This window comes from Sminthopsis crassicaudata, chromosome 1, assembly GCF_048593235.1.
Source record: "Sminthopsis crassicaudata isolate SCR6 chromosome 1, ASM4859323v1, whole genome shotgun sequence".
Taxonomy (NCBI): domain Eukaryota; kingdom Metazoa; phylum Chordata; class Mammalia; order Dasyuromorphia; family Dasyuridae; genus Sminthopsis; species Sminthopsis crassicaudata.
Genome location: NC_133617.1, coordinates 141,332,988 through 141,351,766, shown reverse-complemented (window position 1 = coordinate 141,351,766; position 18,779 = coordinate 141,332,988). Strand labels below are relative to the sequence as shown.

General features: G+C 34.4%; 1 protein-coding gene across 5 annotated transcripts in view; it reads right to left on the bottom strand.

Annotated features, from left to right (window-relative positions):
- The window catches only part of RGS22 (regulator of G protein signaling 22), a 171,562-nt gene that overhangs the window by 90,372 nt on the left and 62,411 nt on the right, over positions 1-18,779 (bottom strand). For 4 of the 5 annotated variants that reach the window (XM_074268265.1, XM_074268255.1, XM_074268288.1 and 1 more), the window contains 5 exons: positions 17,949-18,117; positions 9,747-9,867; positions 6,999-7,593; positions 5,716-5,877; positions 2,707-2,881 (listed from right to left, as the gene is read on the bottom strand). In XM_074268265.1, the coding sequence (XP_074124366.1) occupies positions 2,707-2,881; positions 5,716-5,877; positions 6,999-7,593; positions 9,747-9,867; positions 17,949-18,117 (1,222 nt within the window). The remainder of the gene's footprint in view (positions 1-2,706; positions 2,882-5,715; positions 5,878-6,998; positions 7,594-9,746; positions 9,868-17,948; positions 18,118-18,779) is intronic. The other variant, XM_074268270.1, reaches the window with a different exon arrangement.

Here is an 18,779-nt window from a genome sequence, read left to right as displayed (position 1 = left end):
AAATAACATCTATGTCAACTATTCATTTATCCAAAAGTTAAATAAATATAAATTTATTGTCTTAAAGAAGGAAGCCAAAAGAACCTATGAAGCACCTTAATCAGCAAGTTATTTGCCATATGAGAAGTGATAGTTAACAGAAGTTAGAATATAAACTGTAAAATCTTTTTCCCCCCCAATAGTATTTTATTTTTCCAATTGCATGCAAGATAATTTTTAACATTCATTTTGTAATATTTTGAGTTCCAGATTTTTTTCTCCTTCTCTCCCTACTCTCTTCCCTCCCCAAGACAGCAAGCAATTTGACATAGGTTATACATGTATAATTATTTTAAACATATTTCCAAATTAGTCATGATGTAAAAGAAAAATCAGGACAAAAGGGAAAAAACATGAGAAATAAAAAGCAAAAAAAAAAAAAAAAGATGGAAATGACAGTTTTAATATACATTCATTCTCTATAGTTCTCTCTCTGGATGTGGATGGCATTTTTTATCCCAAGTCTATTGGAATTGTCTTGGATCACCACGTTGCTGAGAAGAACTAATCATAGTTGGTCATCACATAATTTTGCTGTTACTGTGTACAATGTTCTTCTTGTTCTGCTCACTTCTCTCAGTCTCAGTTCATGTAACACTTTCCAGGCTTTACTATTTTTATAGAATAGTAATATTACATCATGTTCATACATCATAACTTATCCAGTCATTCCCCAATTGATGGGCATCCACTTAATTTCCAATTCCTTGACACAACAAAAAGATTAGCTGTAAAAGCTTAAAAATTAGGATGATGATGGATGCAAAAGCATTATCTCATAAAACAGAAAGAAGCAATAGAGAATAAAACCTGCTTAAAGAAACTTTAGAAAAATATACCAAGGACTTTCATTGAAGACACTGGAAGTAATACTACAAAAGCGAAGAAAAATGGAAAAGATTAGCAAAAAATATTTCAAAAAACTTTTTCACTATCAAAGATAATGGAACAGCTATGTTTTGATGCCAGAATTACAGGCTCTTAAGTGCTTATAGAGGAAACAGCACTAAAAAGAAAAAAGACAGTCAGAAGCCTGAGAGCAATTAGTTGATTGATCTTCAACAAAGCCAGCACAGGCCAACATGTCGAGTTTTCCAGTACTACTAAAGAGCAAGGGCTACCATCTTACCTTGGTCCCAAAGCACAAAAGGGCTAGAACCTGGCCAGGGGCTAGGGAACAGAGGGAGTTGGAGGGTGGATTAAGAAACTAAAACTAGAGGGGCAGCTAGGTGGCACAGTGGATAGAGCACCAGCCTTGAATTCAGGAGGACCCGAGTTCAAATCTGGTCTCAGACACCTAGCACTTTCTAGCTGTGTGACCCTGGGCAAGTCACTTAACCCCAGCCTCAGGGAAAAAAAAAAAAAAAAGAAAGAAAAAGAAACTAAAACTAGAGACGATGAATAAATAAAAGAAAATATTAACCAGGAAAAAAATTTCTAAAGACCCCAAAAGAAGATATAAGTAATTCTAACAATTGCAAGCAGACACTCTGGAAGAATATGAAAAATAATAAACAGCTTAGAAGAAAAAATGGTAAACCTTCTCTAAGTAAAAGAGATACTAAGAACTACAAGGAGGAAAACCCCCAAACCAAGAGAAATCGATGACTCCATATTAAAACAAATAAAAATTGAAAAAAATATAGAAAAAATATAAGATATGTAGTATAAAAAATTAACATTGAAAATAGCTCAAGGAGAAAACCTACGATTTTTAAAAATCGATTGCACACTATAATGAAATATATAAATCATAAACAAAAATTGCTCAGTTTTATTAGAACCAGAGAACAAAATGAAAATAGAAAGAATGCACTAACCATCTCCCTAAAAGGAACCCAAAAGGAAAAGTCCTAGCTAAAATCCAGTGTTCCCATATTGGAGAAAGAATATTTAAAACACTGAGAAAGAAGTAATTCAAATACCAAAGAATCATACTTAAAGCTTGTACTGAAGTTTGTGCCTTATGGAAGCTTATATTAAAAACCAGATGAGATTTTAGAATATACTATTACAAAAGGCAAAAGGATAAATGGGATTGGTTGAGGAAAAAAGAATAAAAGAACAATCAGTGGAGGCTAAGAACAGGATTTGAACAATGACAGCTGGGTATGCAGAATTACAGGACTGGGGGAAGAACGATAGGATAGGAGCATACTAATCATTGGTGAATAAAATCAAGCAGACTATTGTTTTCCATAGCCGTTATTTTAGTCCATGAGGGAAGTTATTTCAGTGTATCAAGCAACTGCAGAAAAGGGAGGAAAAGGGAAGGTTATACAGAATTATCCAGACTGAGGAAAGGCAACCCCTATAGAGCAGGGCTAAAGTAAGTGCCTACATCTAATTAAAAAGGCAAGGCATAGCAGCCAGGATAAAATTCAAGGCAGGAGGATATGGATTAACACTGTAAGCAAGTTTCCAACCATATTTGAAATTAAAGAAAAAATAACTGCCTAATTTTATATTCACAAATAATTGTAAACACATACAAAAAAAAATTCCATTTAAAAACATTGCATTGCATTTCAATTTCTTGTTTGAGTTATTTCAAGCTGCACATTATTAAAAGATTTTGATGATTAAACTTGATGAAGGCATATATATAAACCAAATATGGATTTTTATCATAAATTTTACAATAATGAGCTCAACAATCCAACTTACCTTTAATGTAGAAATTTGTGGCATGCAAGATTTAGGTCTTAGTGGTAAAAGCGTCACCATTTGTGGGAAAGGATCGATATCTTTCCTTGGTTGCTCTTGGCGGGAATGCCAGAATTTCAATTCAGCACTGGCATTTTTAATTTCATATTTATGTGTTACACAGAATCTAGGTCCCCTGTTGGAAGAAATATAACTTTAAGTAGGTTTTGATTAAAAATGATTCCTCATATCTCTGGTCATAAAAACATTTACAATGTAATAATTTGGCCCCAACTACCATGATTTCTAACCTATTATTTTCTAAGAGGTAGCATATATTATAGTATAGTAGAAATGCAAAAGATTGCAGAAAAAGATTGGAGTTCAGATCCCACCTCTGTCACCTGAGTACCTGTACAGTCTTACAAGTCATTTTTCCTCTGAAGTCGTCAGTTTACTCATCTTTAAAATGAAAGGGAGGGGTGTTTAGAATTGATGACTTCTAAGTTTTTTTTTTACAATCCTATGAATCTATGATCCATTTCTAGTCATCCTCATTTTTTTTTATTGTTCACCATTATAAAGAGAATAGAAAATATGAGAATCTCATAGAGTAGAATTTAATATAAGGCAAATCTGCCTTTATTGCGTAAATAAATCAATGATCATGTGCCATCTGGCTGCTCTCCTAATCTTCATCATTGTCTACAGGAATTCATCTTTCTGCAAAATCCTATCAGCACTGAAAGCATGTCTCCTTCACCTCAGATGGAGTCCCTCCCTCTCTCTGATCATAATGGACAGACGGTGGACATTGAAGTGCCATTCCCAGATTCTCCATTTAAGGAAAAACCAGAGTAGACATCTCAGAATTTCCCACTGCAAGAGTCCAGAATGCCCCATCCATGCAGGGTAAACCACCTTGTCAGCTTTTTTGTGTGACCTTTCCCCATTAAATTGTGAGTTCCTTGAGAACAAGGACCCTCCTTTGCTTTTCTTAGCAACTTCAGCACTTAGCACAATGCCTGCCACATAGTAGGTTCTTAATAAATGTTTGCTGGCTGACAGACTGAAATCAAAAAATAAATGAAAAAGCATTTATTAAGTGCTACATGCAAAATTGAAGAATCCTACCCTGAGGAACTTACATTCTAACAAAGGAAGTCAAGACATATAGGAGAATAGTAGTCAGGGGGGAATATTTCAGTTTGGAAAGTTACAAGTGATGAATACTATCATAAAAGAGATTTGTACAGCTATTCTAGTACTGCTAATAACTCAGTTAAAGTTCTAGAACTTGAAAATACAGTGGGGTGATGGAGCTAGAGAAAAATCAGCAATCTGAAAATCTGTAATTAGTACAAACTTGTGAGCATCCTATTATAAAAACAGAAGAGATCAATATTCTGGAATCTTTTGTCACTAAACTCAAAAGGTGGTGATGCATGTATACCCACATATTTGGGTATATTTAATATATTTTATATCAAATCATGAAGTAGGTCATTGTATGTGAGAAGTGAGTTAGTACACAATTCACATAAAGAGTTCAGAGTCTTTAGCCTGCCATTTTAAACTGCTCTATAATCTGATATCACATTGTATTTCCAATCTGACCTTACACTACTGCCCTCTGCTTTCCCACCTCAGTCTCTGTTCACATTGTTCCCTATAGTACCTGTTGAATTCACAGAATCAAAGACTTTCAGATTTACTTGAGAAATACCTCAAAGGCCACAAAGTCCAACTCAAGCCTGAATAAGAATCCCCTCAGAACAGATGCTTATTTGATCTTTCCTTAAAGTTTTCAGGTAACTTCTAAAGCAGCCCATTCCACTCTGGAATAGTTCTAATTCTTTGGAAAATTTTCCTTAAATCAAGTCTAAATTAGCCATTCTACAGCTTTTACTCATTAGTGCTAGTTTTGACTTCTGGATTCTGGGAGAATAAATCTAACCCCTAATGAGAGTATTTTAAATACTTAAAAGAATATCATCAAATTTTTTTATGACAATCCTATATCATGTACATTCTTCTAACGCCCCTCTTTTTAATTAAACAAGCAAACTAAAGGCCAGGCACTGTGCTAAGAACTGGGGACCCAACAACAACAACAATAAAATTAAAAGTCTCTTCTCAAAGTTTATTGAGAAGAGAATACACACACACACACACAAAATTCTGTACAAATAAAGAGACTTAAGAGAAAGTGTGTTAAATGATTAAAGGATTTATAAAAAAAATTTTTAAATCCCTATAAAAGATGTAGAAATTAATGTTTGAATTGTTATCTTGAAGGGGGCAAGGACTTTATGAAGCGTTAAGTGAAAAAAAAAAGTGTATTCCAGCCAAAGAAATAGAAAAAGGAGATGGAGTAATAGATAGAAATAGAAGGAATAGAGAAATAAACAGAAAGATGCTGGAGCCTAGTGTGTTATTAAAAGAGAAATAGTGTGTAAGGATGCTAAAAAGAAAGATGGGAGCCAAGTAGAACAGCTTTAAAACATAAAACAGAAGAATTCTATCTTATCTTTAGCAGCAATAGGGAGCCTTTTGAACATGCAAGTGACAAGAATAAATCGACACTTAAGAAAATCTATATTGAAGATGGGAGAAGATAAAGTCTTGTTATGGCTGACTTGGTTTGTAAGGAGCTAAAACAATTGAAAGGATGTTTTAGGATCATAGCAGTTGAAGGGGGTAGAGAGAGTAAATAGCTAAGATTTGAAGAGAAAATAGCTGAGTTAAGGAGGATATTGTATGATTTCTGGTCTACTCTATGGTCTCTAGCATTGTAAAAACCCCAGGTATCTAAGGAAGCTGCTCACTGGACTTTTAAAAAGTTTTTAAAATTGGAGCCTTTGGGGGGAAACTATAATCTGGTATTAAGGAAAAAGTCTAAATGATGACTTTACCATTTCAAATTTCTATTAATTCTTATGTCTGTTAAAAAAAAAAAAAAACAACTTTCCTACACAATCTACTAAAGAGAAATTAAATAACTATCATTCAAGCTTCAGTTTTTCCTACCAATACTGAAGTAAGGGTTTCACAACGTCAGCCTGAATGCATCTCAAATGTGGCTCATTCCAAAAAGATCCATCTATTAAATTAAGTTTTATTAAGACTTCTGGAGTGAGATAGCACTCTCCAGTACTCACTAGATAGCACTTTCTCATCTTCTCAAGGTGTCTAGAATAAAAGGAAACACAGAATATATTATTACTATCAAGATTAGTGAAAAAAATAATAATTTCCAAATCTTCACATAATCTAGAAATAATATAATCAAAATTTTATTTCAGGAACTCCAAACTTTTGGATCTTGGAAATCTTAATATCATAAGATTGGGGAAAGTGCTAACAATCAAGTTCCTAAGCAATTAAGACTGAAAAAATTGTAAAAGGCACTTCTAGAAAAATCTCTTCGATGTTAGAAATGCTTAGAGACCCAGAGTGGTGGCTTTTCATAATCCACAAGTGAGCATTTTGGAATCACTGTTTATTCAGTGTAAAAATTAGCTCTGTAACCTCTATACCAAAATTTTTTTTAAATTATATAGAGGAATATAGTAAATGTTTATGCTCAGGTTAGATAGATATCATAATAGGAGTAATAGTCTACTCTATCTTCATACTCCAAAGGGCCTAACTCAGTTATTAGAAAGCTGGCTAAGACTAGGACTTTTAGTTCTAATTAGTTAAATACCATAGAACTAACTTTTTGAAGACTTTATGTCCAATTAAAACTGGACCAAGATTTATATGGCACTCTTTACTACAAGAATCAGACAAATATACAGGCACTTGTTGGGATATCATAGATTTTATTCCCAGTTACCATGGAAATCTTTAACAGCACATAAAAATATCATCCTAGAGTGAACAGTAGTATCCTCAAGACTACTATAAAAACTATCAGAGAGAGAAGTTCTCATGTTGGCCAAAACAAACTGTCAACTTGAACAAGACATTTACCTCTTTGAATGTGTTTCCTCTTTTATAAAAGAAGAAAAACAAAACCTTGGCTGTAGTAGTTTTGTAAGGATAAAAATAATAAATGTAAAAGTATTTTGAACTCTCAAGGGAGAATATTTTATTAAGTGAATCTTTTTGGTTATCTGTTAACTATGAAAATCAGAAGCCTAGAGAAATTTAGTATTAATAACAATCATGATTTCAATTTTAATAATAATCATTTCCCTCCAGAGCATTAATTGTTTTTAGGGTCAAAAAGATTTGTTGAACTAGTAGTAAAACATTCAAATAAAATTTTTTTATTTAAAAATATAATTTAATAAAAGGAAAAATACCTCTGACGTCTTCCAGCATCCCTAAGAACCTTTAATCTTTCAATATCCATCCAGAGCCACCGATATCTCTCCCCTAATGTCCCTTTTATAAACTTCTTAAATCTTTCAAACTCTTTCCTGGTGCCAATGTCGTAAGTTTTATGAGAAAGACACCAATCAGCTCTGGCATCTACTCCGATGCTTTCAGTTCTTGAACATAAACTCACGAGCTCTACATTCTCATTAAACTCATTCTTTTTGATGTCAACAGAAAAATGTGAAATTTTCCTTTCAACATTCTCCTTCGGAGCTTGTATTACCACTTGTGAAACATTATTGAAATTTATAACTTCTTCTTTAAGTGGCCGTTGAACAAGTTTTGCTAGTGCTGATTTCATAATAAAGTTTATATAAGCAGTTATAAAGTCTTCAAATGTTGTGAAAAATACTTCCAAATCCTGATTGGCCTCCTGTTTTCTTTCTAAATAAATTCTCAAAAGAGCATGAGAAGGAGAGTCTTTAACAGATAGAAAACCTTTTTCATCCAAAGTTTCTGATGATGATCCAGGATCAGTGCTTGAATCTTTCTTCATAGGTTCATCAAAAATGTTATCACCTTTTGGATTAAATCATTAATCATTAAAAAGACCATTAAATCAAACTATGTTTTACTATGTGATTGATATAAAGAGGGTTTCATATAATTCCTTAAGAATTGTTAAACTCATGTAGCATAGGTTGTTGTAGACATGACAGAAACACCATATTAAAATGTTAATATGTAATGTTAATATGTTATGACAATTATATTAGACAATTATGCTCAATATTTTATTTTATATCATCAACAAGTGAAAAGTACCTCACATATAAAACAAAGAAATCATATCCAATGGTTGTCAGAATTTAAGTCTATGTATGACCATTTCTTAATTTAAAGGACAGCATACTATAGTGGGAAAGCATTGGCTCTGCAGGTAGAAAAATTGGGTTCAAAATCTTCATTTTTATTACTTACTACTTATGTGATACTGGGCAAGTAACAACCTCCCTAGACATCAATTTGCTCATCTGTAAAATAAGATGAGCTCTATGGTTATTTCCTATGACAAACTAAGAGAAGAAAATTTAACCACCTATACCAGAAAGATGAGATTTCTCTTTATAATCTTTACAAACCGAAGTTATTAATGTTAAAAGTTTTTGAATAGTACAAATCTGTTCACAAATTCTCTACAAAGGTCAACAGATTTATGAGCTCATCAATGTGGGTTTTCCTTTAAAAAATGCAATCACAACCTAAACATTTACATCTTATGTACTAGCTCTTGTCTATATCTTCCAAAATAGGGGTCCCATCAGACTGTGAGAGACCTTCCTTGAGATGTCTTCATGGATACTATGGATACCAATAAAGCAACCAACTATCCATTAGTTATTCCACATTCTTACTTCATAGTCCCTCTCTCTATTTCCCATCAAACTCCTTCAAAGTAAAGGATTCTATATTTGTGATTAGAAATACTCTTCTATCTATCCTTTCTTCATCCCCCAAAGCTGTAAAAGATATATTGTTTATATTACTCCACACAATACATTCAACTGGTTTCAGAAATACCCAAACAAGGTAACGTATAATTCATGTCCTTATCAGTCTTACTTTATCATTCAACACATTTTTGACAAAATGAATTGGAAATTTTTCATTTTTATATTTACTGAAGATCAGTGGGTTTAATCCCCAATCCCATGGCAGAAGAATAATCTCTTATAAACCCAATAAAGGTGTACCTTCCTCATCTTAACATAGGAGGAGAATATTTTTCAAGTTCTGTTATTACTATTACTAAACTACTAAAGCCAAGTGCAAACTTTAGAATCATAGCATTGAAGAAAGTTATAGTAAGGAGTAATACTGATATTTCTACTTTCTTTTCACCTTTTCAACAAACATTAAGTACTTACTTACTACATGCAAGTCCCAGAAATGTATAAGTACACACAGTCCTTGAATGACACTCTTTAGTTTCCCTGCCCATTACCCCGTCATATTTCCAAATTAAGGATGTTAAGCAATTAAAAAAAAAAAAAAAGCCTTGTTTACCTAGGAATCACAGGACTTGGAAGAAGGAATTGATAGAATCGTATATCTCATGAGCTAAGAGAATCAGTTTTCCCTTAAACTAGGTATAGGTCAATTGTAGTCCAAAGAATACATAAGAGAATAAATAGTATTGGACAACTGTGGGGTACTGAGAACATTTTTTCAAGGGAATCAAGATAAAAATAGTAGGGTCAATAGCTAAGCTCTACCTCTATTCCTATTTCCTTTCTCCATGACAATTGTCTCACTTTCAAGACCAGGGCTCTTAATCTTTTTTTGTTTCATGGATCCCCCTTTGGCAGCCTGATGAAGCCTATGGATTCTTCTTCAGAATGTTTTTTATGCATAAAACCCAATTATTTTGAAATAATTCTTTATAAAGTTCATGGATCCCATATTAGTGACCTCTTGCTCTAGAAGCTTTCCCTAATGGCAATTTGTCCTGCTCCCTGAATGTCTCACCTTAAAAGTAGGGGTTGATTGATTTAGAAGATAAAGAAATATGTTATAATAATATGGAGAGAAGAATAACCTTTCCCTTTTTAGCTCCACCAATAAAATCACAAAATGCCATACTGTAACAATAGAACAAGAAACAGTTGAGTCTAAAGAATGGCATAAACTTCAGTCTTTTCCTTGTTTTAAAATTTGCCCCTTCTGCTTACCCTCAAAGGCTTTCTCTTGAATCCTAGAACTGATAATACTAGTAGGTGATGAGAAGGTTGTCACTGTGGCCTGGCTTTGTTTTGCCATTGTAAACCAATCTTTTGTCTGAGTAAACGTAGCCTAGAAAGTAAAAAGCACACAGGTTAAATATATTATTCTTTTTTTCCACAGAGAGGCCAGCATGGCTATCAAAGAAAGAAAAATCAAGAGTTGGAAAGGACCTTAAAAGATCCCCATACCCAACCTGTGTGTGAATCATGAATCCCCACAATGAAATCCTAGAGAAGCAACATCTTACCTTTATCTGAAGGCTGTGTGTGTGTGTGTGTGTGTGTGTGTGTGTGTGTGTGTGTGTGTAAAACAAGTATAAAATGAATAAAAATAAATATGTAGAAAGTAATTAAATATAAGTTTGGGGAGAGAAGAGTAAGGGAGGATCAGGAAACACTAAACACAGAAAATAGTGCTCCAGCAGCATCTTCAATGTAGAAACTTCAGGCAGATGGGAGAGCAATAAAAAGGTATGACACAAATAAGAGATGCAGTGTTGTGGGTGAAAATCAGAAAGGATGCCAGTTTAGCCAAAAAAGAGAGTAATATACAATAAGGCAGAAAAAATAGATTGAGGAGATACTGCATAAGGCTTTAAAAGCTAAACAAAAAAAAATGTGTATGCTACCTTAAAGACAATAGAAAGTCATTGTAGATGATTGAGTAGGGAAGTCACATAGTCAATACTGGGTTTAGAGAAAAGTATTTAAGTAGTAAAGGGATTGAAGGGGAAAAGCCTAGAGAAAGGGAGATCAATGAGGAGGCTGTGCAGTAAGTAAGTGAAAGATGATGAGGCCCTCAACTGAAGAGACAGTTGTGTGAGTGAGAGCATCAGGTGCCAAGACCACTCCTCTCTTTTCTTATACTAGGAGACATTTTGTTTTCCAGAAGTAAGGCCCAGCAAGGAAGTTGTGTTCTGAGCTTGACGTACAACAGAACTTTGTGCTCATCCTTTAGATGAACTTTGTTGCAATTAAATCACTGAATTGGCTCAAAGCAGCCCTAAGTGATCCCTGAGCCTGGACAAGCACTTGCAGGAACCATGTTGCCATCATGAGGCCTTGCTATGAGTAGATTTTGTCATTAGACACACTTGTTTCATGGTTGCTGTTATACCTCACTGCTTGATTTAGCCATAACTATATATATTAAGGTTTGGCCTTGCTACCTTGAGTCCCTTTGGTTGTAGAGAAGATTTTGATATGCATGTCTAGTTTCCCTCCTCCAACAAAGTCAAGATGGTTTTTTGCCTATAACCTCTGTGAGTAATTTGATATTTTATTTAATTTTATTTTTCAGAGTTGACTGTAGGCATAAAGCTTTTGCTATAACATCTGTGTCTCTTTGGCCAGAGTTAACAGTTGGTGTAATACTCTCTATGGCTCTTTTGGTTTATTTTATTTTTCAGAGTTGATAGTTGATATGTAACCTTTGTGAATTCTTTGGTATTTTCAAGGTTAATAGAGAGAAGCTGTTGAAGTTAAAAATGGAAATATTCGGCAACTGAACAGTTATTGGAAGTGAAGAATGATGAATCAGAGAAATGTTGAGATTACCAACCTAGGAGATTAGAAGGATGGTGAGATTTTCATAATTAAGTTAATTTTGGACATGTCAGTCCCATTTGAAATATTCAACAGACAATTTGTGTTGTAGGACTAGGGTTGAAGAGGTTCTAGGGATAGATCTGGGAGTTAAAATGCCCAGAAATATTTAAATCCATGGGAGCTTAAAAAGTTACTGAGTTTCCAATGATTTCATATGCCCAAGCTAAAGGTCTTTTTTTAACTCTCTTCTCATATGACCCCTCTGGTGTATTTGACACAATTGACTCTCTCTTCCCTCTTGAATAATTTCTCCTTTAGGGTTTGTGACATTCTCTACTGGTTTTCCTCTCACCTTGACTAATATGACTTGCCCTCTTAGTCTCCTTTGCTGGCTCTCCATATATCTATGTCTACATATGTCTATATATGTATATGTATGTGTGTATATATATATATATATATATATATATATATATATATATATATACACACATAATATTTGTATAATTCCTGCTGCCTCAGGGCACACTCCAATGTATGTCCTTGGATCATCTTCTGTTTTCCCTTTCCAATCATTCTCTTGGGTATATCATTGAACCCATTGGTTCCCATGGGTTTAATTATCATCTCTATGTAGATGAGTCTCAGATCGCTCCAGATTCTTTTCTGACTTCAAAGTCCCATGTATTGATTGATACATGATTGCCTTTGAAAATGGCCATCCCATGTATTCAATGTGTCCAAAACAGAACCCATCATCTTCCTTCCAAAACTCACTTTCATCCTTTTTACTAAAATGCCCTTATTTCTGTTAAAGGAATCCTTATCCTTTCAGATATCTAGATTTACAACTTTGACATTCATTTACCTTCTGTCTCACCACTACTACTAGTAATAGCCTAAAGAACTTGTGTGATATTTTGTTACTATGTGCTAAATTTAACATACACATAAAAACAAATTATATAGTAATACTACAGTTTGATATTCCTTTCTGTTCTTTATAATGTTGAAATGTTCATGTGAAATTTATAATAAAATATAAAATGAAAAAAGAAGTCATTAACTATGAACTTCTTTTCTCCTTCCCTGCATGTCTCCCTCTTTGCTCTTCTTCTGCTTCAGAGAGTTGTAAAGGCCATCCCCTTTACATATGTGTCATCTTCCTAATTTCTGCCCCCATATTAAGTTCTTCAAACTCCCTAAACTTCTTAAATCCTATGACTACTCCATATCTCAGCCACCCTGAGGAATGATCACATAATAGTTCTTGCCATTATCCATAAATGGGCCACTTCCTTAATTAGAAACTTTGGCATTCCCTTATCTGAACACAGTCTCCTATTATTCTGCCTTTTCCTCTTCACCCCTCCTAAACCTGTTTTTGACATTGCCAATTTCTCTATTCTTCAGGACTTTTTCAGCTTTCTCTCTGACCTCAACCCAATGATTAAGCCATTTCAACACAGAATGCAGGATAAAATTGAGAAAACATATTAGAAACTTTTCATTTGAATATGATAGTAGTAGCAAGGAAGGAACCATCAGATAAGAGATATTAAAGACTAAAGACTAAATAAAAAGGGAATGATCTTGGATGGGAGATGGAACTTGATCTACAGGAAGGAGTGAAATCAATGACACATATGTAAAGGGGATGGCCTTTACAACTCTCTGAAGCAGAAGAATAGCAAAGAGGGAGACATGCAGGGAAGGGGAAAAGAAGTTCATAGTTAATGACTTCTTTTTTCATTTTATATTTTATTATAAATTTCACATGAACATTTCAACATTATAAAGAACAGAAAGGAATATCAAACTGTAGTATTACTATATAATTTGTTTTTATGTGTATGTTAAATTTAGCACATAGTAACAAAACATCACACAAGTTCTTTAGGCTATTACCAGTAGTAGTATTGGTTGAGTCAAAGAATACACGTGAGTTAGTGACTTTTGTATATAGCTCCCAATTGTTTTCCAAAGTCCAAGTCACATTTTTACCACTAGAGCATTAAGTGAATAACATCTATATTCTCAGTAAAGCAAGAGGTAAGGAAGTAAGGTAGTAGTGAGAGTGGAAAGGAAGGAGTAGTTTAGGAGATCTATGAAGAAATTTGAAATAGTTTCTGTAAGGAAAGAGATAATCTATTGAGGAAGATGGAATGAATTGACTGGCTCAGTAGGAGCCCATCTGAGTTTAGTTAATATAAACAGCTCAACTGTTTGATAACCTCCAGTTCAATTCATTTCTCCTATAAGTAGGAGTATAAAAGGAAGATGATGGTAGTAATACAGGGCTGGGCTTTGATAAGGTATGAATAGGGACAGGACAAGGAAACAAAGAACAGCTGAAAGGGTTACCTGTAGAATCAAACTGGGGAAGTATGTGAAGTCAGAGCAGGGATGATAGATAGCATGGCCTGAGTCCTGAGTAGTGGGGGGATATGAGTCATGGTGAAGATGAAAAAATAGGTTTAGGGTGGAGAAAGGCAAGAGTAAAATGAAATGATTGGATTTGATAAGGTTAAAGGATTTCTAAGTTTTTAGTGAAGGAAACAGAAGACTTGCAAGTAATGAGATCAAGAGTTCAACCTTCTCCAGAAGTGACTAAAATAGAGGTCATGGGATTTGAGGAGACTGCTGCAGAACAAGGACATCAGCATATTTGAGAAAACATCAACACATATGTTGAAGCCCCTACACAACAGGTATGGAGGAGAGAAAGACCCTGAATCTTTCTTTAAAAATGACCTGGGTACTTTGTAGAAGTCACTATTATCTTTAATGAGTAATTGCTTTATACGCCGCTGGGATAGTACAGTGGATAAAGCGCTGGGCCTGGAGTTAGGAAAGTCTAAGTTCAAATGTGACCTCAGATGCTTATCAGCAGTGTGAACCTGCTAACTTCAGTTTGGCTTAGTTCCTGGGGCTTTTGGGGGGATCAGCTGAGATAATACTACTAATAATAATACTGAGATAATACAGTACCCCAGCACAGTGTCTGGCATATAGCAGGTGTTATAGAAATATTACCTAATATTGTTATTAATTATTATGAACAAAATGAACCTCAAAAAAAGGAAGATTACTGAGTGGAGGAAACAAAGGAGTAGACTATAAATTTTAATGGGAAATAGGAATAGTCTTACTCTCTGAAGCTCCTCCTCCCAAACCAGTGTGAGAGGACATGATATTAAAGGAAGTCCATCTAGTAATAAACAAAATAATAGGGAAGCAGTGTTACTTTGGTTAATAAAAAATCAATAAACATTTATTAAGTGCCTACTTATTGCTAAACACTGTGCTAAGTGAGGATACAAAGAATGGCAAAAGATGGTCTTTTCCCTCAAGGAGCTCACAATCTAAAGGGGGAAACAACATGTAAACAATACTATACAAGCAAGCTATATGCAAGACAAATAGATTATAATCAGCAGAGGGAAGGTCCCAGGCATTAAGGGGTAATGGAAAGAATTCCTGTATGAGGTGGGACAAAAGAAGAAGCCAGGGAAGCCAGAAGACTGGATGAGGAAGGAGAGTATTTCAAGTTGAAGCCAAAAACATGAAGTGTCTTCTGTAAGAAACAGCAAGGGAGATAGTATCATTGGACCACGGAGTAAGGAGGATTGAGAGTAGGGATGGGGAATGTAAACTGAGAGGAGAATGGAGAAGTATGGAGGAATGTAAGTTATGAAGGACTTTGAACACCAAAGTATTTATATTTAATTTAAGAAGTAATGGGAAACCAATGTAGTTTATTGAATAGGGAGATGATATGGTCAGATCTGTGCTTTAGGAAAATATATTTAATGGCTAAATAGAGGGTGGACTTAATTGGAGAAGGAACTTGTGTTAGGCAAACCAACTTCTAGGCTATTAAAAATCTCTGTGTGAGGTGATGAAGGCTCGAACCAGAGTAGATTTGAGAAATATGCAAAGATAGAATTGACAGGTATTGGTAACACTAGTTATAGGAGAATTAGTGAGGAGTCAACAATGATACCAACTTATAGGCATATGGAACTAGGAGGATGATAGTGCCTTCAACAGCAATATTTAAAAAAAAAAAGTTTCAGAGAAGGGAAGAATTGAGGAAAAGATAATGAATTTGTGTTGGATGTGTTGAGATGTTTCCTGGACATCTAGGTTAAGATGAATGATAGGCAATTGGATATGTGAGACTAGACATCAGCAGGGAAGTTAGGGGTATATAAGAAGATTTTAAAATCATCAGCAAAGAGATGATAATGGAATCCATGGAAGGTAATGAAATTACTAAGTGAAATAATATATAGAAGAAATAGAAAAGAGTCCAAGACAGAGCCCTATGTGACTCCCTATTTACTGGGCATGACTTGGATGAAAATTTGGGAAAAGGAGACTGAGAAGTAGCAATCAGAGAGAAAAGTCAGGAGAGGAGAGTAGATAGAAGAGAGTGTTAAAGAAAGGGAGGTGATTTATAGGGTGGAAGGCTGCAAAGAGGTCAAGAAGGACAGAGAGTGAGAAAAGGCCATTAGATGAGCATGTTGGTAATTTTGGAGAAAGCAATTTTAGCTGAATGATGCTATCAGAAGCCAGACTGTAGAGAGTTAAGAACAGAATTGGAACAGAGGAAGTGGTGGCACCTATTGTAGACACCCCTCCCAAGGAGTCTGACCCCAAAAGGGAGGAAAGATATAGAAGGATAATTAGTGGAGATGTATAGATCAAATAAAGGTTTCTGAGTACAGGACTGCATCACCATACTTGTAGGAAGTAGGGAAGCAGTCAATAGAGGGATAGATCGAAGATAAGTGAGAGAGGGGGAGTGAAAGAAGGGACAATCTGCTAGAGAAAATGGTAGAACAGGATTCACTTTTGCAGATAGAAGGGTTGGCCATCACACACATGTTTCATGTGAGATAAGGAGGGAGAAGAGGGAATTGGTGAATTCTCTTTTTTTTTGTAAAATATGAGGCAATGTTCTCTTCAATGGGAAGGCAAAAAAGATTTGAAAAAAAATGGAAAAATTTAGAAGAGCTTCTGTGATAAATGGGATAGTGAGTTAAATAGAAAGGTTTAAAAGGATTGCCAGTTGAAGTAATGTAACAAATTTGTGATGGACTCAGCATGACTGGCAGTAAGATTTGCATGCTTTTCTCTACCTTCTTTTGGCAGCCCACACACAGGAGCCAGTGGATGGTACACGTGAACCAAATGTGAGGTGCAGCAGAATATAATAAGGAATATGATAAAGAAGCAAGGGACAATGTAGAGTTCAACTAGTTCACCAAAGGGTCAAAATAGGGAAAGGATGGCAGTGTAGCTAGAACAGGGGTAGTGGCCTGGGAGAGAACTGAGGGGTCAAAGTGGTTGCAGTGTAGGTTAAGAACAGGGATTGAAGCTGTAAGAAAGAGCAAAGTGTGGAATAACATCTGACTGATCCAAAAAGGGAACTTCAGAATTTGCAAACATGGAAGTAAAATATTTGTTGATGGCAGCAAGATAGAGGATTGACTGTCTCTAGTATATAATTGAGATGGGGTAGAGGAGTATATCATGGGAAGTGAGTAAGTGGTGTGGAACTGGGGGTTCAGCTATTTGAGGTTTATATTTATATATTTATGTTAAAGTCCCCTAGGATGAAGACTTGGGAAGGAAAGATTGTGATCTTCCTTTACAACTCTCCATGACTTTCTTATTTCCTGGTGGGTCTACTACACTTTTAATAACAGAGATTATACATGTGTTATATCTGTGTCTTATTAATTTAATCTGATTTGTGACACCAGTTTAGCTGCATTTTAAAATTCATGACTATTAGAGATGAGAAAGAGTATTTTAGAAAATAAAATTTTATATGTGTGAAAGATCTGTGAACTCATCATTATATGTGATCCACTAAACAAATTTCAACCCTTTTAGAGCTTAATAAATCATTTTATAACATTGCCATGAATTTCATTATTTTCTGGAGCCACAAGAAGTGATACCTGGTGATTAGTCATCTAGAACTCATCTCAGAGAGGTTTATCCTTCTGCAATAAGCACAAAAATCTATCCATGGATCCAAAAGAGCTAACAGATATATAGCACTGTTAAGATTTTTCAATTGTTTTATGTACATTTTCTCATTTGATCCTCACAAAAATGCTGAGAAGCTGATGTTCTTTATTTCCAGATAAGGAGATGAGGAAAATTGCAGCTCAGACAGGGTGACTTCCTCAGTGTCACACAGTTAATAAATCTCTGAGGCAAGATTTGAAACCAGTTTTTGTGACTCCAAACCTAGCATGATATCTGTTTCTGTGCTATGCTGCCATCTGCCTAAAGAAAACCCCATATATCCTTTATATGTACAATGGGAATAAAACAATTAGCCATGCTTTATATAAAAGACAAAAAAAGTGATATTTGAAAATAAACTCAAAAGTATTAAGAATGTAGTATTATATATTATATAGATATTATATATTGTACATATATTATAAAAGTTCTAAAAGTAATATGCTTAAAACATAGAATACCTACTTTTCCTGGTCAATAATACAATGTAAGCTATACATACATAAAAAAATAAGTCTCAATAAATGAAAAGCATGCTTTTTCTTTTTTTTTTACCTCGCCAAGCGAAATGTAGTATTTTTTCATAAGTAGCTCATTTTCATCTTCAGCGATCGAAGGGGGTGGAGCTTCTATCTTTTTAGTAACCCAGGGCCTATAAAGAGAATCTATGTGCATTTTCATGCCTGATTTGCTCCATCTCACTTGTGATATGAGTTTAGCTAACCTGCATTTTAGAAATAAGAGCTATTAGAAGTGAGACACAAAATATGTCTTAGGAAAAGATCAAGAATTCAATTTTATATATCCAAATCCAATTATCCCATCTATAGAATATCCTGCTCTTGATGTAGCTAGAACTTTGGCCAAAGCTGGAAGCCAGCCTTTCCTGATACATTCTTTTCAGTATCTAGTAAGATAAGAATTCTTAATTTGCTTTTTTTATTATTGTTATTTAATAAAATTCTGCAAACACACACAACACACCTATGTGTTTACATATTCAAAAATGGCCAAATGCTCAATAAGTTTATAGCCAACTCATCTCAAAAAATCACATTTATACATGCAAATTTCAGAGATATTTGCTTAATTAGTACCCAAATTAAAACTATTTACCCAATGTTTCTAATGATCTTTTGGTATTTGATTCTCTAAGAAAAACACAGTTCCCAACATAAAGAATCTCATTCCCTGGGACATTTTAAAATTGAGAGAAAGCAAAATTCCAGAATAACTCAACTCCATCAGAGTAATTTTCTGTGGCTTTGATAGATATTTCATGTATTTCTTTTATTAGTGGGGAAGAAAAGCTTATTCAGAGCAGAGGTCAATATTAAGTAGCACAAAAAAATTCTAAACATATTAAGATAAAAAAAATTATGCATT